This window comes from Physcomitrium patens, chromosome 3, assembly GCF_059467195.1.
Source record: "Physcomitrium patens ecotype Gransden chromosome 3, ASM5946719v1, whole genome shotgun sequence".
In the NCBI taxonomy this organism is placed as follows: Eukaryota; Viridiplantae; Streptophyta; class Bryopsida; order Funariales; family Funariaceae; genus Physcomitrium; species Physcomitrium patens.
Genome location: NC_143412.1, coordinates 16267047 through 16287500, shown reverse-complemented (window position 1 = coordinate 16287500; position 20454 = coordinate 16267047). Strand labels below are relative to the sequence as shown.

Here is a 20454-nt window from a genome sequence, read left to right as displayed (position 1 = left end):
TTTGTTTTTGCTCACCAGTTTTCTTGACACAGGACTTGGTTTGCGAAATTTGCTGTGCTGCTGGTCGGCTATGGCTGCTGCCTCTGCTGTTTTGTGCAATGCTGGCAGAGGCGTGCCTTTCGCAGCATTGAAATGTAAGATTTTTGTTCGTGATGTAGCTGCTGCTGGGAAGGGACTGCCGTTTGCCTTTTGGTCAGGAAGTGGTTTTCCAGGAAAGTTGTTGTCGAGGAGAAATGATCTTGCGAGGTGCGCATTAGAGACTGAGAAGACGATAAGGGGTGTGGAAGGTGGAGATGATTGGATAGCGGAGAATGATGAATTGGTACGAAGCTTACCGCTCTTCGGGGGTGCTGGCGGGTTGTTTGCGGTGCTTCTCAACCGGAGTTTATCAGGAATCGCTCCTGTTGCCGATTCAAGCAGGTACGTAGAATCAGTGTCCATCCCTCCGTTCACTTAATTTGCAGAAGTTTGCCTCGTTCTTTTATTTCTATCTAAAGAAGTAGCTCTCAAACGGAGCGTGTCCTGGCACAGAAGAAATTATTAGGTCTGTAGCGCGTTCTTGCCTTTATCGTCTAATTTTGGAGTGCCACCTTTCCACGGGCTTTGAAATGTGAAAGTGGTATGCCACGGGAGACAGTGCACAGTCAAGGTCCGATGTGTTGGCCCTCGCGTTGGCAGCCACAGTGTTGCTGCAAGGCTTGGTGTGGAAGTCCATTCAGCCCAGGCCTGTTGTCTCGGTGCGTGAGCCTCTGCTGCCTTCGAGATGTTGCAAAAGCTTTCCATCTTGGCCTGCTTGAGATTCGATGCTGGTCATATTCGCATACTGTGCTTTCTTGTGGTCAAGCCAAATTCCTATTTAAGAATATGGAGACAGCGTTGATTAGGGCTTGTCTCCTTAGTGCATTCATCAACAATGCCATGGAGTTTTGAGCTGTTCCATCAAGCATGACTTGGGGCGTTTATGTTGTGCAGGTAGAGATGAATGGTGTGAATTGTTTCAACATGATAAAAAGTCTTCCGGCTGAGGTTGATTGGGAACTAGAATGGTAATCTGTTTATCTTTTATTTAGCATGCTTGGAGTTAAATTTAAAATGCTCTTTGATTGGTAATTTAAGATATGGCTTTTGGATTTGTCAGAAGTGCTTTCCTGGCGTAACCTATCGCTATCCGAATGCAGAGGTTATGACGCTCCTCTTCTGGAAGTATTTGCTTGGGAGTAAGTATTGACATGTGGTCTGAATAGGGTCTGGGAGTCACTAAGGAATACCACTCGTACTAAGGCGCTAGTGATATTTTACGGCGAAGCCTGCGTTTTACAGGCAGGCATAGCCGCTGCGTCAGTGGATGGCAATGCAGTGCCTGTCAATGTCTCTGAGTTTATAAGTGGTGAACTTTACAAGGGTGTTCAGAAATCTGGACGTCGTGAGTACTTCAAGCCTATTCTCTTGAATGTGCTCAAAGTTTTGTGTGTGTCACAGCTGATCACGTGAAGTCCGACGCTTGTGACGAATTAGCCGATGGTTTTACACTTGAAGGACCTGTGCTTTTGTAGAAAACTATCTTGCGAATTTGGTACTCTATCCGGGGAGGTTTGAGCTCTTGAAGTTTCTACCATCAAACACACAGGTGCTGTTCTTTTGGGATATTCCTGCAGCTATAACAGCTGTTACATCAAGTATGCTAGTTGTACAGCAACGGAATAGGTTTTTGGAAGCTCTTTACGTAAATATGAATGATGAAAATCAGAATATGATTGCAAGCTTCAACCCCGCATAGAGGCTCATCACACTCGTAGTAATAAGAGACCTAACAAATTGTACCTGAAAGTGCTTGGAGTTTGTACTTGCAGGCAGTTCTTTTGCAGCCACTGGGTGATGATGGGGTAATGGTACTGGCTAGTGATACCATCCGTGGATTTACACCGGCAGACCAGGTGATGTTCAGTTCCTTTAACCTGGTTGACATGACATCACAGGCTTGTTGAGATTTATTTTATTTTATTTTATTTTTTCTGATCTCTATTTTGGCACGATTAGAAGTGCTATCCCGTGCTGTTTCCACGTCAATCTGTAACTTATGAGCCGCTTCACCCGCAGGCTTGGATAGGAACTATTGCGGAGAAGGTCGACACATCATTACAGAACTGGGTTGCTATTTCTTCGAAAGTGGAGGGTCAAATTCCATTGTAATTTTATGGGGTTGGTGGTCCAGGTCTTTCCCATTTCCATCTTTTCACACAGTGTTCTCTTTGATCACCTCGCTAAGTCTCCAGATTTGAATCCTCACCATCTTCCTTTCATTTGTTATTACGTAGACATCTATGAAGCGATGGGAGCTAAATCCAAGTCTAAGCTTCTGAAGGTGTGAAAAGTAGTGTTGAGAATCCGATGATGACATCGATTAATGCTTCGCAACTCCGTAGCGATTTGGCAATCTTCTCAACTTCTCATCATCAGCTACTTTCCTATGAGCAAAGGTGAACGTAGACGCTGGTACCCGTTCGTGTTCACTGCAACTTTCGGCAATTGCAACATTACGTTTTATTCTACGAAACTACAATGAATCCGGTCTTTGGAAGACAAGGCAGGCTTCCCTCTTCTTCTGCACGTTATGAGGGTTACAACTTCTGAGTACAGTTTTAGATTTCAGGTTTGACATGAAGAACGCGGGTGGATTGACTGGGTTCGTATGGATGTTGCAGGAGTTGGTGTGATTTCTTCAAGGGCTTCCGAACATGGACTCTATCTCCAAAGACATTGCATTAGATTCAGATCGTTATTTCGTGTGCCAATTTCTCCTAAACATTTGGTCTCGAAGCTCTATTTTCAGTATTGGTATGTCTTTAGGATGGCATGCAGCAGCGTCCTCCTATACTTGCTATCTCAGAGCAGTTAATTATACAAGGTATATAAACATCGACTTACAGCTTCGCTTCATCACAATCCATCCTAATCCTTTCAAAAGCTCTCGTATAAATGATAAAACTCTTAGCCCAATATTATACTCTGGATCTATGCGAATCTAGACCTGTACTGGTAGAATTGTAGTAATTGCAAATCTTGAGAATAAAAAATGAAGCTCTACTCCCTTCCGTTCATAATTTCTCTCAGACGCATCTCCGGAAGCATTTTTTCACGTCACTTGTACGAAATCCAAATCCTACTGTGCATGTTTCTGCTCCAAACGTCATGGCCTGTACCTCTCTGCACTGCACTATTCCACGACAAATACTTCTTGTCTTGATTTTACAATTATAGTAAGGTTTTCTAGAATGAATGCTCATTGTGCGAAAAACATTCGGCCACAGGATGGCTCGGATACGGGGCAGCGTCCATCCATCCACCCTGTCTTTCGAAACCCATCCGCTTGTTGTTAGGAATATGACGTGTAGACTCCGAGCTAGAAGTGTCACCTGTCAAACGGAGTCGCAGGGGGAGAGAGAGAGCACAGCGGGATTGAATTTGGGGCAGAAGGATGGTCACCGTTAGCGCATGATCGGAGCCTTCTGCGCTTTAGTCTCCTGTCAAGATGGTGAGTTTTGGAACCCCACTCCTCCTCTTTTTTTCTTTTTTTTTTTTTTTTTTTTGTTTGCATTTCCGTGCTCATTTCTGCTTCTTCGCGATCTGATTTGATGAAGATCCACTTGATGGGTAAAGCCTTTCAGAATCCTTTGTTGATTGAAAACGACGCAGTTTCAGACTCCAGGATCCAGAAATTTTTTATGGGTTGATTTCGATAGTTCGGTTCCGATCGTACAGGGGCTCGTATTTGTTTTTTTCCTGTTTGGTTGCTGAGTGGAGGTACTGCTTGTGATTTGTGTCTGTTGCATCGATTGGCTCCTTTGGGTATTTGGGCCCCGTTTGAACTTTTCAATGTTTTTTGTCTAAATCATTTTCTTAGTTCTTCTCGCGTATTGTGTTTGTAGGGAATGGCTTAGATGTTTTGCTAGACCTTAATTTTTCGATGGCGTCTTTTTTGGCTACTTCTGGAAGTCTTGCTGGTGCACCCGTGGTGTAAATAATTAGGTCTGTTCGCATTAGATTTGTATGAGGAGATTTAGATTTTGGCTATTAACTTGTGCTAAACTAGGATTGCTAACTTAGGGATGGAGGATAGACTTCCCTAAGAAACAATACTTTACACCTGTCGAAATTGTGGGGAAAGTTTTCAGCTGGATTTAATCACTCTGTGCGGGATGATGATGCCTCTCAATTTTTGAGAATCCTACACCCTCTATTTTATAGACCTAACATGTTACTGTGACTGACTTCGATTCGAGGACTATTTTGAAGAGATGAAGATTAGCTCTTAGCCTTAAATTTCGGTAAGCTAGAATGTTGCGGAATCACGTTTGTAGAATGAGAAACAGGTGAGGTTTTGGTGCTAATTTGCGGCGTATATTAAGCCCGTGAATTACATACTTTCTAGTTGTGCTGTTATCTGACAATACTGATCACTCTGGTTTACTTTTTGCCCTCATGTGAGTTGTTCTGTTATTAATCGGAATTCTTTAGCATGAAATTTGTTAGATGTAAACTTGCGTTTGGTGAGTTTAGCGAGACATAATGACACAACGAAGTAGATGCTTGGGTTTACTGCAATGGGCGTTTCTTTTGGGCCACTGGAGCTGTTAAGTGAATATTCAGTTTCTCTCTCTCTCTCTCTCTCTCTCTCTCTTCTTTTTTTTTTTTTTTTTTTTCTTTTCCCCTTGCATTTGTCTGTTCGGATTCTCTTTGTCAATAGGTTCTTTACAGATCCTTCTCTGCGTGGTTTCTCTACCCAGTCTTGTCTGGATTTATGAATATTCATTGCACACATCTTCTTTTTTGCAGGTCTATCATTCATCATTAAAGGTTGATGATGAAATTCAGCAGGCATGCAGTTGTCCTATTCTTCCTCTAAAAAGCCATATTAGAGGGCCTGCCCCTACTGCTGAAGCAGGTATGTGTATGCAATATGGATTTTGACATAGTGGCGGTCACCCTACTGCAGCTTGTTATCCATGCATTGAGGAAAGTTGCAATCTCCAACTTCTTTATGGTATTCGCATGCACATTTTGGAGGACTTATTGAGAGCTTATAGGGGTCGTCTGTGTAATCTTCACAATCAGGTAGTATGGACATTATCGATGAGGCTATCAACTACTTCCGTGCGAATGTCCTCTTTAGGAAGTTCGAAATCAAAGGTCCTGCGGACAAGTTGCTAGTTTATTTGACCCTGTATATCAACATGGCCCTTAAACGCATTGAAGCATGCAAAACAGAGGCTGATGGCGTGAAGGCTATCATTAACCTTGGTCTGGAGAAGTTCCCTATTCCTGGTGAACCTGGATTTCCTTTAGGAGGCCTGTTTACCGCACCGCAAACAAGGGAAGAAGGAGGTAGCTGATTCTCTATCAAGTCACTTTCATGGTTGAGCAGTTTTCTGCCCGACATATTTGAAGGTAATTGGAAGTATGCAGCAGTGCGCATGGACTAACTAGGATTGTGTGGCTCTCTGTAGACTTGTTGCGGAACTACTTCAAGCAAGTGCGGGAAGAGACTAGTGGAAGATTGATGGAGAAAGTATATCGCCAAAATGGCACACCCAACAAGTGGTGGCTGGCATTTGCAAAGAGGAAGTTTATGAATATCATGATGCCGCTTTGATTGTGCACTAGCAGTTATTTCCCTTGTCCATTCGTTTAGATTGGTCGACTTAAATCCAGAGTCTAACTTGATGTCGTGTTTCAACGTTCTTCACTTGTCGGCTGGCAACACTAAATTATTTGGCCTGATTCTTCCTTCGCCCTAACATACACAAGTAAACACTCAAACGAGTTCCACTATTCGGAGGGTGGTCTTTGTGCTTGCTTACCACCTCAAAAGCCGACCTCATAAGGTATCAAGTTCTCAGAACGAGCCATTAGGCTCTAGCCTCAACTGCTTTGAAAAAAGAAGAAGAAACTCAGGAGGATTGTTACAGGGATCAGTAGGGAGCTGGAACTGTAGATAGACTTTGAATAACTTGTACAACAGCCCAGCGGTTGAATCTGTACAATGAACCTTGTTGAGAGGTTTCGAGAAGTATACAACTTGCTTCATTTGTGAAGCCTACAGTTTCTTTCACATCAATTTCATGCACAGGACATTTCCACGTTGATCACTGTGTCGACAATTTCTGCCTCTTCTCAGACAACCAGCAAACTCTTCCAAGCCCCAACTTTTCTCGACATATGATCTTCAAGCATGCAGGCAAACAGTACTTGATGCCCTGTGTGGCATACATGCCGTGAAAATGCAAACACCCCCTTCACTTAGGTTCTGAAATAAGTAGTTTTTGGTTGGGACTTGACGTGGTATCAACCTTGAAACATACAACGCACTTGAGCCTCATGTGACGAAGAAACTCAGTATCAACTTGAAAATCAGGAGAAGGATGAGGTAAAATTGCAATTGATGAAACGGGTCGTAGGTCATTGCAGAAAACAAAGACAATGAACTTGAAGAAACATGATTTTGTACCAACACACACGAGAACTTGAAGGGATCAGCATTCCCCAGACCGGCTTTAAATTCTCCAACTTCTCACGCGAGAGATCTGATTTTCCACTGACACCATCCAAATGAGCTTGCCATCACGCGACTATTTGACAGGGCTCGACGGTCACGAGCCAAGGCCAACAACGAGAGAATGAAATCCAGTGAGCTCACCCACAATCGCTGTAAGCCAGCCAGCCGCACACTGTAAAGGCCCGCAGTCTGTTTTGACCTTACCATCACCCATCCCCACGAGGGCAACAACGTGAAGAGGCGGGACTGCATTCACACAGCATGACAACAGAGAGTCAACACCGCGTGCAGAAATCAGCAGGAATTCACGTGCGGGATTTCATGGCCAGTAGGGTGAGATCGGACCCCGCGACGCGCATCAGTCTCTTCTTCTTCTTCTTCCAGCTGCGACGACGACGGACGGACGGAGGCGATAAGGTTGATGTACCTACCACCGTGCAGACTGCACTGTTCACACGGCGGAAGTGGTTTCTTCACGGTCATAGGACTTGCGACTGGAGAGCTCCTGTATTCCAGCTCATTTCCACGGCGACTTGCATGCGCATGCACCGAATTCCAGCTCATGGATTACATTTCATTTATGTGGGTCATATCTTTATCTTATCTTTTTAAGAGGAAATGTCCCGAATTTGTTCATTTCCACACATGATTAAAATTATTTTTTTATTACATTTTTTCATAATAATTATGTGTTTTTTTATGCCAATATTATAATGTATTTGTATGATATTTTCAAATAATTTTATTCCATATTTCTTTTCTATTTCTTTCATATATTTACATGTTTTATATGTTTTATTTTTTTAATTCTTGATTATATAACAAAGTTCCAAAATTGAAATCCAACATCTCACGGTCTTTTCGTCGAATAGACGAACGAAATCATTTTCCGTCGGGTAACGACGGAAAGCAAAGTTCTCGTCTACCGAAGTTCAGCGCCGACGTCGTGCGACGCAATCCAGGAAAGGTCGGTGCCGCAGCGTCGCGAATGGGCTCGAGTCTAGGGCAGGCAGGATTTCGAGAGAGAGAGAGGGAGACGTCGCGAATGGGCTCGAGTCTAGGGCAGGCAGGATTTCGAGAGAGAGAGAGGGAGACGTCGCGAATGGGCTCGAGTCTAGGGCAGGCAGGATTTCGAGAGAGAGAGAGGGAGACGTCGCGAATGGGCTCGAGTCTAGGGCAGGCAGGATTTCGAGAGAGAGAGAGGGAGACGTCGCGAATGGGCTCGAGTCTAGGGCAGGCAGGATTTCGAGAGAGAGAGAGAGGGAGAGCGAGAGAATTCAGGCACAGAGGGGCAGGATTTCGGGATTTCGAGCGAGCGGGGGGGGGGGGGGGATGTAGAGGGTGACGATGTTGAATGTGGAAGGAACAGTTTCCGGGTTGTTGTGAAGTAAAATTTAGACCGGAACCCTCCTCAACTTGTGTGAGTAATTTTCGCGCAGTGGTCATGGATTTTGACTCTGGCATCTCTCTTCAACAAGCGTGCCCTCCGTTGTGCTTGTTGAGCATGTTGCGGTCGTGAGCCCTGAGATTATATACAATTCATGAGTTGTGATTTTAGTTTTATTTTTTTTTAATTTTATTTTAATGAGGACAAAGTGAGTCTGAGCGTGTGGAAGTTTTTGACGGGGGTTGATTTAGAGGTTTGCTGTGTGTTGCTGTTGTGAAATTGGGTTAGTGTTTGGGAGAGAATCGTGAGCTTGAGCACTGAAGGGTAGTGCAAGTGCTGGACCTGCGCGAAGGGGTATGGCGTCGTATAGTTTGGAAGAGTTTTTAGGGGCGAGGGTTTTGAAGGGTTTGGGCGTGAAGTTCGCCGCAGATGGCTGGGATGATGTGCCCACGATCAAGATGATCGACGCTGAAGACATGGAGGCGCTTGAACTTACCGACGCCCAACGAGTAAGTGTTGGAACGATTTTGTGTTTGATTTTTTCTAGTTAGCTAAGCGTCTCGCAACTTGATTGCGCCGTGCGCTCTTTGCAAGTTCTCAACACCTGTTCAGTTCTGATCATTGGGATGTTGCTGAGGCTTCTCACTATTGTTTTGGAATCTACTATCAAGGTCTCGAGCTGGGAGATTTACTTGTAGGCTCTGAATGTATGATAGGAACCTTTTAGTGTTTCAGTAGTTCTGAAGCTCCGGCGTCTTTTGTTGATTTCGTCCTCAGCCTCTCCAATTCAGCCAGAGTTGGATATCATGTCGACATTCTAAATTTGACAAATGCTCATCTTACAGGATGCGTTGGAATTGCGAATCTATCTCCACAATCGCTCTCTACTGCAGTACGCAGACAGTATGGAAGGCTCGGGTATTGGCCTCATTGACTTAATGAGTATGAAACCTGCTGACCTAGTCTCGAAGTTTGGGATGCGTAAGAGTCATGTTTCCACCTTCATCGACACATCCGCTTCTTGTGGTCTTCAAATGCCGCCGAATCTTCCCAGAGTGGCTTCCCAACGCCGCCCCTCCATTATCTCGCGAACCAACGAGACAGGAAATCCAGCCCCCGAGTCGCAAGTAACAAATTCTGCCGATAATCAGACCCAAAGATCTACATTGAGCTACGTCTCCTCGTTTGGGAACGCTATTGACGAACCACCACGAGGCTCTAATGTGGGCGACGACTTGTCGTTTGGGAATTCTAGTGCCATGGATTCGCCTTCATCCCCTCCTCGTTTGTCAAATGCAAGCGGAATGCGGTTTGAGCCACCATCTTCGTTGAGGCCAGTGGATGCCAGAAAACCAAATTCTCCACAGGGAGTATTTGGAGCGAACTTGAACACTGCCAGCCGGCGTATGTTTGGTCTGGTAAAGGCGCCGAGCCCTGACAATGTCACGAAGTTATCAACACTAGAGAAAGTATCGTTACAACAACTTGCACCAGAACACAAGGATGGGGTAGATCCCGAAACAATAAAGCTCCAGAGCAAGCCTCGGTCCTTCAAAGCATCCAATCTCTGGGCCGATAAGGCAACTCTCTTCTTCTGCATCCGGCGACCTGGGTATGTTACTCTTTGGTTGCCTCCAGATGCGATAAACTTTGCCGCTTTATTGGATTTTAGAAGGTTTGGCCCTCTTCTTTGCTGTGTTCTTACAAAGAAGTTCATGTCCGTCTTGCAGGTGCGTGATGTGTAGGGCGGAAGCATATCAGCTGTTCGCTCGGAAGCCTATTTTTGATGCACTGGGCATTCAATTGGTCGCCGTTCTTCTCGAATACATAGACGATGAGGTGTATGCTTTCTGGCCTCGGTACTGGGCAGGCATGGTTGTTCTCGACGAGAATCGCGATTTCTTCAGGGCGCTTGGAGGTGGGAAATTGATGAAGGATAACCTTTTCACCGGGTTCTTTTTGAATCCGATTGCCCGGCTAAACTGGAAGCGCGCCGTGAAAACTGGTATTCCTTACAATACGAAAGGAGAAGGATTCATCAAGGGAGGACTGTATATTGTCCGCAAAGGAAGTGGAGGTGTTGCGTATCAGTTTGTGGAGAAAATTTTTGGTGATTGGGCGCCGCTGGACGAAGTCCTACAAGTTTGTTACATCATTAAGGTGGTCATTCCATTTCTTTTCTTTTAATTGTCTCCCGGCCAATTATGTCTTGTCGCTGAAAATTTCAGTCCAGCTTTCTGCTGTTGTTCCCCAGTTATATTGGAAAATTTCTGCGCTGAATGAGTGAAACAGTCGTAGCCCTTAATCATACATGCCGTGAATATGCTCTTGGAATACATCAACTAACTGCGATAGGGTGTTGTCTGTGCAGGGAGAGGAAGAGTCAAAAGACCATTAGTATTTTTTTGGCCGTTACTCGCTGATTCACCCCTGTGAATCACCTGTATTTTAAACAATTCTTCATCAGGTTAGAAGCCCAATTGCGTGATTAGACACAGGTCTAGAGGTTAGGATCAAATATCACTTCCTTGTAGATAACTGCTTTATTATGTTGGCTTGGATGTACTTAGAAGTTATTGTCCTGAATCAAAAATTCTCTCTACTTGTATTTCTTTTAAAACAATAAGCTGTAGATAGGATTGATGTGATGATCTTTTATGTTTTTACAACAGTGGTTGCATTTGTGTTATGGTATCGAAGTTCTTTTGTTGCACTGCACGATGATGTTCCGATTTGCTTTTGTTGAAAGGCTCCAATGGCATTCTGTGAAAGACAGCTTGGTGTTCTGTTTCAAACTATGAAGTGTCGCACTCGTGAAGTCCTGGTCGAATTGATCATGGCTGGTCCAAACGTCAGAGACCTACTGAATATATAGGCTCTGTCGCATGACCATCATAATCTGGGTATTGTAAATTCGTGCGTTCCCGTGAACCGCGGCTCACAGCATGCCTTTGTGTTAGTTTCGAGTTCAAACATGTGTCATATTGAATGCAACCAATGAAGATTAATTTGCAAACAGGGCCTCGCCGTAAGCAACCAATCTGCTCGAAAAATTGCACAGCAGAAGTCTGAAAACTGGGTCTTGAATGATTTACTTGTGACGTGCACTGCTCTTTCTCAATGCCTTCGAATTGATTTTATTATCGAAAGCTCAAATCTCGTCTCTGCTAATTCATAGCTGACATTCAGCTTGAGCCCTCTCATATCCCTTTTGTAAATCGGCAAGTCATCAAGTACTTGACAGGTCTATACATCTCTAATCATCATGTATTGCTACCTTTGAGTGTGGAATTCATGATTTCCAGAGTTCACGGCACAATGCTACGAAATTCAAATGAAACATTCAAACTACGCCTGATGAAGACTTTGAGGAAATTCACATCACACAACCGATTATTCTTCGTGGCATGGTTTTTAATCGTGGGTGGTTGATCAAGCCACGTACCTGAGATTGGTGATTTCATGCAGCAGGCGTGAAAGTGGATGAAGAGATGAGATCACCTGCTGAAGCTGCTGCTCTTTGAAATTGAAAACAGTCTAGTTTCAAGTGTGTTTTTTTTTCGACTGTGCTCTCCAATCAATACAAGATAGTCGTGATCTCTACACTGATCGATACTTAGTTGCTTAATCTGAACATATTGTCTAATTAGGAAATTTCTGTCCATAAGTGTGCTCTAGTGTGGTTCCCTATTGCAGGGGAATATTCAGAATCCATTCGAAGAGCAGGGTCAAAGATGATTTAAGAGTTATAAGTGTATACGTTATCGTCAAAAACATGTATACCACGTAGGCATATCCAAAACTGTACACTCTTCTTCGGAGTTATGTATTACGGAATAGAGACCTGGAACTGATTTTAGTAATTGCTGCTTAAGCTGGGCATGCTAACAACTTCAATTTTTCCACATACAATAAAAAAGACGAGCTAATAGACACCTGAAACTTTTGTTTTAAATTCAAGTGAATGACGCAGGAACTGAGCTTGTGAAATACAAAGCTATTGTGTTTTATGCAAATTGTGACGTTGAGTTTGTCATGCATGACAGCGAGTTCCCTCAAGCTAGGCGAGGTCATCCAACACCGTTGCTGGAGTTTGCATAGAATGAAGAATTTTTCTGCATTTCATGCCAAAAACTGTTTTCATGGCAATCTAGGCATGGCAGCAAGATCAATCATCAAGGAGGCTGGAACTTTGCCTTCCGCCCATTGGACATAGCGACAATTGGCAACATAGTTGCACCCATTTTCTAAAGCACCAGTTGTCTCTACGCAACTACCATTACTCATCAAAGTTAACCTGCTGGGCGGCAGAGGATGATCAGGCACGAGATAAGAAAAACGCTGCTGAAGACTACCAGAAAAAGAATCACCAAAGAATAGATGTACTTGAATCCCGTCTTAGTTGTTGCAGCCTCGGAATGATGATACTTTGTGAGCTTGGGAAACACGAAGTCTTTCCCCATGCTCTTCAGCAAGACTATCTGCAGATGCAGCACCTGCGATCCAAATCGCTACCAATCAATAACTGGCTGCAGGCACACTGAACTGAACTCTTCCATATCGATGGCCGACGACACTCAAACCTGATTATTTTTTCTAATTACCGTCATCTCAGCAGAAACCAACAACTGCAAGTGTTGAGAGCACCGCTGACGGAGAACATTGCTTTTTCGTTTCATAGAATTAGTTTTAATTTAGAAACAAGCTCACTGAAACAACGCACGGCGTGCAACCAAACCTGTGACTGCTGTCGGTCTTTTTCGAGAATGCATTTCAAGAAGAAGAGGCTCCTCAGCTTTTGTGTGACGGCCCAAAGAGTTGCAAGGCATGCCAACGATGACAGAGTGAAGGGGATCCACCACGTTTGGCAGCTGAGGGAACTCGTGTGCGCAACTGCAGTGAGCACCACACCCTGAAAGACGCTAAAGTACCCGATTAGTTGATGTATCTCGCTCCGGTGTCGGTTGCATTTGTTCTCCTCGTTCTCAATTTTCCCCCACGAGTAATTGAAGTTCTGCTCCCATTCTTTCAGGATTGTCCGCAATCTGGGTGTGGCCTCTATCTCTGCCAACCGATTCGCCTCGGACTCAGTGGGAGGTGTTGCAGTGATCCCCTTGTCTTGCAGGTCCAAACGCGAAGGTGACGATTTGCTCCAGGCTGCTTGATCGGCTGCAGTGGCGGTGGAATGGAGCACCACCACAAGTTTAAATACCTTGTTTCCATTGAGGATGTGGACATAGTGACCCGACATCTTGTCGTCAAAACCAGTGTCCTCAGAGAGAGATATGGCTGTTTTCTCACTCGAGGAATCAAAATGGGACACTCCATTCTGCACCTCGTACAAAGGATCTCCAAGTGCAACTCCGGCCATGATCAGGCAAGTGGGATAACTAATTCATGACCTTCCAAGGGAAAGAGTGGTTGAATGAAATACCCTCTCGCCCAAGCCATGAATACCATACAAACCTGGACCTTACATTTGAACTATCTTGATCCATGTATGTAACTCCCTTGGTAGCTTCCATAACTCGATCAAGACAGAACAGGCTCGTCGTCAGGTACTCCCACAATTTTGAGGTGAGCTCTGTCTGATTCAGAGTTCGCGGACCCCAGTGACACTGATGGATGTCCAACATCGCCACCAGCCTCAGGCAACTTTCAAGCCTTCGGATCGTTAGGCTCTGATAAATATTACATATATATTACATATAAGTGCAAATTACACAGCATTCACTGGTTACGGACAGGCACTACTATTCACTTTACGCCGTGTGTGTAAAACAGGATGATGTTGCTGACTCAAACATGTCTCGGATCTTTTCAGATATTGTTCCCTGGTAGGTGATTAAGCCTCATTCCATGACCCGAAGAAGTATTGAAGAGAAAAAAAAAAAAAAACCTAAAAACAAATAACAATAAAATCCCCTTTGATTATTAGTTGTAGCAGGTTGAAATTTAGTCAGATAAAAGCTGCGCCGCCTTCAATGCATACCTGTTCTCTATAAGCATCAAACTCTGCATTCACCTGTGCGTGTAAAACTCTTCCCCTGCACTTCTTGTGCGGTGAAGTGTGCGGTTAAGGAGAAGTGTGCGGTCTTTTCAACTGTGCAGGAAAACGCCTGTTCGATATGCTTCCACGAGGCCGCCCTTTTGCTCTCGAGAAAGTGTAGCCCTGGGTGCACATAGAATTTGTGGCAAACAATTCACGGTGGAGGCGCCTCACAGTAGATGTACAATACACGCCAGATGTGGCTGTTGCACACGGACGCAAATGAAACATCTCTTAGCTACTTCAACATGAAGTACTCATTATCGGTCTCTTGAGAATTCTCACAAGCAGTAGTGCAATTTTACGCGTCAGCCACCATTTCTAACTTGCAAGGCTTGTCTCCATCTCTACCCTCAGACCCACTGAAAGTTGACAGTCGTGTGCTGAACCAGCAAGTCGTGTTGACACAGTAGACCATGTTGGCAGGCATATCGATATGTTCAGTCCGGAGCTTTACAGGTTTCTATAGCTGTCGATATGAAGACTGGATACTTGCGCGATTCTCTGCACCTTGCCCTGCTTACACTTTTTGGAGATTGTCCTGGAAAGCGCTCAGAAAGGATTCTGAGAATAGTCGCCATCTCCTCCACGCCTCACCATTCCCAAATTGAGAGGTCACTGTGCCGCACACCATTCAAAGGCTAAGGTAGCTCTCCGCTAAAACTCTGGACATCTTTGAAAACGTAGACAGGCGACACATTGGTGATGCTTCACAATCACGGACCTTAGATGACTTCATTGTGTACTGTGAATTGTTTATTTCGAAGCGTCCTGGGAAATGAATTTGACTCTTCAGTGATCTGAATTCAAGCCAGCGGTCGTTATTGCTCACCACAGCAATTCACTATTTGCAAGCGATGCAACGAATATGTTACATGAACTTGCACCAGCAGAGGTCTAACTCCACTCTGATCATGTGAGTCCTGAAGAAGGGTTTGAGGTGAATTGCAAAATCGCTTGTCGCAATACCGTACTTAAACCATTAAAAGGCAACGAAGATATCTCTTAGTCGCAGTGCCAGCAAGGGTGGTGCAGAAAGCTCCTTGCATTTACAGTTTACGGTTATTTAATCAATCTGTTGTGAGGTGCATTTCCTTCACAAGTGTAACCTTTTCTTCACCCCAATTGCAGCACAAAGTAGGTTCTGTTCACGCTACAATCTCACAACACCAACACAGCAGTTTGGCGAATGTTTCGAAAATCAAAAGCTGTTGATTTTGGAAAGTAGATGAGAAGTGGCAAGTAGAGGTTGGTAGGGAGCGAGAACCGTTCGCCGGTGGCTTCAGCACTCGATGTATCCGCCAGACCCCAAATCCTGCATCCCTTCTTCGAGTCCCACTCAGATCAATTTACGAGCTCTCGAAGGCTCACGGAGTAGTTGGCGGTGACGCGGTGCAGTCAATCAAGTTGAGATTCCAGCACTTTGGGGAGGTAACAAAAGGATATTCTGCGTAGATGGGGTGGAATTTTGGCATGGAATTGTGCTATCCTGGTCTGAATCCATTATGATGAGAAGGATGATTCTCGAGGTTGTTGTTGTTGTTGTTTGTTTGATTTCTGAGTCTGTTTGCGTCACTCTCCATATTTGCGTGGAATTGAGGAGCCTACAGTGTCTCCGTCCCTTTCTTTCTATTCCTTTACCTGTCCTTTTATATATTTGTAAACAAATATCTCCAGCTACTTGAAGTGAAGTGTATACCTCAACTACTTTTAACATCCTTCAGACCCAACAGCCTCTGGACAGGGAACAGGAACGCACGCAGAGCAATTACACTGACACAAGGAGCAGAGGGGCACTCCACTTGACCATCCATTACAGAAATAAGAGGCATCGCCCCATCCGAATTACGACCCCAACAGGGCATCATGATCCAAGGAGACACCGAAGGTAGGACACCACAAACCACTCGAGAAGGCCATTTAGATGGCCGTTTAGATGAGGGTTTGTGTATTGGGAGAATTATTCCATATAGTACACTAGTCTCTTATATAGAATACTATCCACGAAGTATTGACCTTGTGACTCTTGGTGTCACTCTCATACACACAATGTATTGGATAATATTGATCATATTAATACACATAATGTTTCCAATATGGTATCAAAGCTACAGAAATATTTGATTCCTAAAAAAACTGTAAGAGTAGATGAATGTTTTAATCTAGAAAAGAATTGCTGAAATTACAAATCAGGTTGTAATGATAACAATAAAACAATCTATTGTAATAAGAAAGGTTGATGAAGAGCTTGAAGTTCTTCAAGCTATGAGAAGCAATTCTAAACCTAAAAATGGCAACAAACAAACCATAAATAAAGGTAAAATTGAATTGATTAAGAATAAATTTATAAATAATTTTAATTTAACTTCCAATTAACAATATTAAAGATGATACAAAAAGTGAACATCAATCATATTTCCAAATTTGATGGTTCATATTTTAATATATGAAAACATAGATTAATACTAGTTTTCAAGGCTAAAAAGTTATGGCCCATAGTAAGTGGTGAAGAATGCTTATTAGTAAAATCAAAGGAAGCTGAAATTGTTGTTGGAATCCTAACTTTATTTGCCCTAGGAATAGAGAGTACAACTACATGGATAGATACCTTCTTTTTAACCATTATCAAGAATTACCTAGAAAATAACATTGTTTCATATATACAATCTTGTATATCAATAAATTTAGTATGATAAGAATTAATAAAAATATTTGAATCACATGATGTAGTAACCAAGATGTATTTAAAAGATAAATTATACATCTTAAAAATGAGAAAAGGTGATAGTGTTATTAAACACATATATATCTTTATAACATATTTGAAATAATTTTTAGTAATAGGATCAGCAATTTTAGATGAAGTAATTCTCATCTTAATGAGAAGTTTGCCTCTAAGTTATAGATCTTTCATTAGCTCCTTAAAAAAACAATCTAAGATCACATTAGCATATTTGATAATAAATTTGATCTAAAAAAAATTTACTTATGAAAAATGCAAGTTTAACATCTAATAATAATTCAATCCTATATTTAGGTAAGAAATTTCAAAACAACGAAAAAAATCTTATTTTAATAAGAATTATATAAAAAATTTATAAGGAGAAAATATTATCTTCAAGCGACATGAAAAGAATAATTTTGCTATTGACAAGAAGTATTTTTTGCAAAAAACTATATCACTTGATCAAAGATTCCAAAACAAAATGACAACTAAAAATTGTAATAACAAAAAATATATATATTATTAAAAAATTAAATAAATTATATGTGGTAGTATTTATAGTTAAAGTAAATTCAAATTCAATGTCGTTTATAGATTTGAGAGTAATTCAACATCTGTGTCATGACTTAGAAGGATTTGTCAAATACATCAAAAGTAAAGATAAATAAATTATCTATTTAGGAGACAATACTATATCATATATAATAAAAAGATATAGTGATGTAAATATCAAGCTTGCAAATAGTGATAAGAAGATCATATTTGATGTATTACATATACCAAGACTTGCAAAGAATTTGTTCTCTACCAAACAATTGAACAAGACAAGAGGAGAAATTTACATAAAGATTGGAAAAACTACATTTATAAATAAATTTGGTCAAAAAATTGTAATAAGTAAATTAAATCCTGATTTATATGAATTAGATACTACAATTCTTTTAAATAAGTCTCAAATTGCTATTTCAATAACAACACAATCAAATAAAGTTGATTTGTGGTACTTGAGACTAGGATACATAAATCCGCAAAGATTCAAATAAATACAAATAGTGTCAAAAGGAATTGACTTCTTTGATGAAAAGAAAATTACCTCATGTCAACCTTAAATAGAAAGTAAACAATATAAAGAAAAGTTTCTTACACAAAGTACACAAAGAGTTATTCAATTATTAAAACCTTTATATTCTGATATTTATGGTCCTACATTTAGGATGTACTTCAATATATTTGTTGATGCTCTAAGAAGATATTGCCATGTGTATTTGATGAAACAAAAATCTGAAGCATTTTAAAAATTCACTTTATACAATTTTTTTGTAAAAAAATAAATAAATTTCAAAATTAAAATTTTAAGATCTTATTTTGGAGGTGAATATAAATCAAATAAAATTAAAGATTTATGTAATAAAAAAGAATTAAATAGGAATATACTTTAACTTATATACTATAATAAAATATTATTTTTGAAAGAAAAAAAAGAACATTGATAGGAGCAATTCTTGCAATGCTATCCTATTCAAACTTACCTAATTTTAAGATAAAATACTTTAAATAGCTTATTATGTCGAAAATAGGAGCCCTACAAAAACTATATAAGATACCAAAATACCATTAGAATTATAGTACAAAAGACAACCAAAATTATCATTCTTTAAAATATTTGGTTGAAAAGCTCATATATTCATTCTTAAAAAAACAAAAAAAAGTTAGACTTTCATTCATAAGAAGCTATCTTTCTAGGCTGTAGTGAAGAATCTAAAGTATATAGACTTATAAATACATAAATCAGCAAATTATCATTTCAAAAGATGTTCTTTTGAATGAAAATCTACATAATCAAAAAGAAACAACATACTTACAAAAGAATAATAAAGAGCTCTGAATAGACTTAGAATTATTTTAGCACCCTTCAACAACTATAAGATCCAATGAGTAAAACATACATCATGTTTAAAGAATGTCTTCACTACCAAAGCCACTACTACAAGAAATACATGTATTTGATGAATAACAAATATATATTACTTTTCAAAATAAGAGAGAACAACCTCCTTCTCACATTGATGGCATTGAAGCCTTATTTCAACTATCATTGCAAAATGATCAAAAGATCTTATTTCTTTAAATATGATGAAATCCATTCTACATTGCAAGATTCATGTCTTCCTTTTAGTTCTCAAATAACAAGAATTATTAAACCAACCATAAGATTGTTAGAGTCTATACCACAAAAAAAAGAATATAAATGCTATTGTAATTGACATCACTAAGTCCACCTTTTTTTTATCAATATAGAAGCTCAAAATTCCATTCAAGAAAAAATAGAGAAGATTCATGCTTAAAAATAGAAAAAAATTAATGCTAAAATCAAATCTTTAAATAAAAATGATATATAAAAAATGATAAATTTATTTTTCAAAAAAAAACCAATAAATTCAAAATAGATTTTTAAAATAAAAATCAAAGTTGATAGAAGTATTGAAAAGTATAAAGCAAGGCTAGTTGCAAGAAATTTTATCTAAGTTCAAGATATTGATTACATAAAGACATACTCTCATGTAGGCAAATTTAATTCTATCAAAATTCTTCTTATTTTAGCTCCTATCAAGTTGGAACACGACTATATGGTGAAAGATGATAATATGGATCTTATTATAGAAGAGCCAAGTTAAAAGAAAAGGTAGGAAAATATGGATAAAAGATAGGAAGGTAATAAAACTTTTAGTAGTAATGCTGCCCTTTTAGAAAAAATAGCTTCTACTTACTTTGTAGGGCCAAAAATAAGGCAAAATAATGTAGATTGGAAAAATAAATGAATAGACATCTTTAGGATAAAGTTAAGAGTAAATTCTAGTAAAAATTACTTAAAAAAAACTAGATGTTGATACCCGGAGAGGGCCGGTTATGAACCAGGGTCGAAATCAGACCCTGAGGCACAAAACCGAGTCTCGACGACAACTCCGGGACTCTTTGGCAGATCGGAGAGTGGGATTTGATAGAAGATTGGATAGAGTTTCTATAGGCATTAATTTTGGGTGATTTGAAGTTGTTATGACTTTGTAAGAGCTTTTCAAAGTCAAGGTTTGTTTTGGATGACTTGGGTTTTATGTTTTGGGTGATTTTAAGAGTTTTGTAATAGATCTATGGGTGAAAATTTTGTAGGTTTATGGTTATAGTTGTTTTTAATATGTGTTGTAAATTTGAGCTCGATGTAATAGTTGAATTGAGGGATATTGAGGTTTGAGTGGGTCAAGGTCTCAAAAAGTAGAATTTTAGGTCTAGTGGGGATTTTTAAGATTTCTTGCAATATACGGATTGGATTGGAGTGAAATATATATGAGAGAATATTAGACTTGTTTTTCTATGTGTTTGAGAATTTTAAGATCAATCGAACAATGCAAAAGAGAGATATTGGCTCTAGAAGATTAGCATCAAGATTGGAGAAAGAGGCGGGCCAATACCTGAGTATTTTTGGTTAGGGTTTATTTAGGGTTTAGGATTTGGTTAGGATTTGCTTTAGGATTTAGGATTTAGATTAGGATTTGATTAGGATTTTATTTAGGATTTAAGATTTAATTAGGGTTTGGTTTAGGGTTTAAAGTTTGGATTTGGATTTGGTTTAGGGTTTAGGATTTGGATTAGGGTTTGGTTAGGATTTGATTTAGGGTTTAGGGTTTGGTTTAAGGTTTGGTTAAGATTTGGTTTAGGTTTTGGTTGGGGTTTGCTTTAAGGTTTAT

General features: G+C 40.5%; 4 protein-coding genes and 2 long non-coding RNA genes across 10 annotated transcripts in view; 4 read left to right on the top strand and 2 right to left on the bottom strand.

The window, feature by feature from the left end:
• Positions 1-3101, top strand: part of LOC112280269 (protein COFACTOR ASSEMBLY OF COMPLEX C SUBUNIT B CCB4, chloroplastic) — a 3427-nt gene extending 326 nt beyond the window's left edge. Inside the window, exons 2-10 of one of the 5 annotated variants that reach the window (XR_002969270.3) lie at positions 33-420; positions 638-737; positions 973-1046; positions 1245-1423; positions 1554-1627; positions 1851-1934; positions 2098-2199; positions 2316-2477; positions 2703-3101. Coding sequence is in view for 1 of the 5 variants with exons in the window: in XM_024515574.3 (XP_024371342.1) it covers positions 71-420; positions 638-737; positions 973-1046; positions 1245-1423; positions 1554-1627; positions 1851-1934; positions 2098-2190 (954 nt within the window). In the remaining 4 variants the exon portion in view is untranslated. Of the gene's footprint in view, positions 1-32; positions 421-637; positions 738-972; positions 1047-1244; positions 1424-1553; positions 1628-1850; positions 1935-2097; positions 2213-2315 lie in introns of all 5 variants that reach the window. The other 4 variants (XR_016502183.1, XR_002969269.3, XR_012217170.2 and 1 more) reach the window with 4 other exon arrangements.
• Positions 3102-3414: 313 nt separating this feature from the next.
• Positions 3415-6115, top strand: LOC112280270 (actin-related protein 2/3 complex subunit 3). The gene is made up of 4 exons (XM_024515575.3): positions 3415-3532; positions 4834-4942; positions 5113-5382; positions 5505-6115. The coding sequence occupies exons 1-4, from the start codon at positions 3530-3532 to the stop codon at positions 5648-5650; spliced, it is 528 nt and encodes a 175-aa protein (XP_024371343.1). The 5' UTR covers positions 3415-3529; the 3' UTR covers positions 5651-6115.
• On the bottom strand, positions 5176-6721 carry LOC112280271 (uncharacterized). The gene is made up of 2 exons (XR_002969271.3): positions 6506-6721; positions 5176-6254 (listed from the first exon to the last, which is right to left on the bottom strand). It is a non-coding gene; the product is annotated as an uncharacterized LOC112280271 (long non-coding RNA).
• An 810-nt stretch (positions 6722-7531) lies between these two features.
• Positions 7532-10588, top strand: LOC112280578 (uncharacterized). Its single transcript, XM_024516215.3, has 4 exons — positions 7532-8449; positions 8786-9552; positions 9671-10100; positions 10312-10588. The coding sequence occupies exons 1-4, from the start codon at positions 8297-8299 to the stop codon at positions 10336-10338; spliced, it is 1377 nt and encodes a 458-aa protein (XP_024371983.1). The 5' UTR covers positions 7532-8296; the 3' UTR covers positions 10339-10588.
• Positions 10589-12038: 1450 nt separating this feature from the next.
• Positions 12039-13442, bottom strand: LOC112280579 (uncharacterized). Its single transcript, XM_024516216.3, has 2 exons — positions 12679-13442; positions 12039-12436 (listed from the first exon to the last, which is right to left on the bottom strand). The coding sequence occupies exons 1-2, from the start codon at positions 13309-13311 to the stop codon at positions 12233-12235; spliced, it is 837 nt and encodes a 278-aa protein (XP_024371984.1). The 5' UTR covers positions 13312-13442; the 3' UTR covers positions 12039-12232.
• A 668-nt stretch (positions 13443-14110) lies between these two features.
• On the top strand, positions 14111-16084 carry LOC149989529 (uncharacterized). Its single transcript, XR_016502181.1, has 2 exons — positions 14111-14635; positions 15121-16084. It is a non-coding gene; the product is annotated as an uncharacterized LOC149989529 (long non-coding RNA).
• Positions 16085-20454: the final 4370 nt, after the last annotated feature.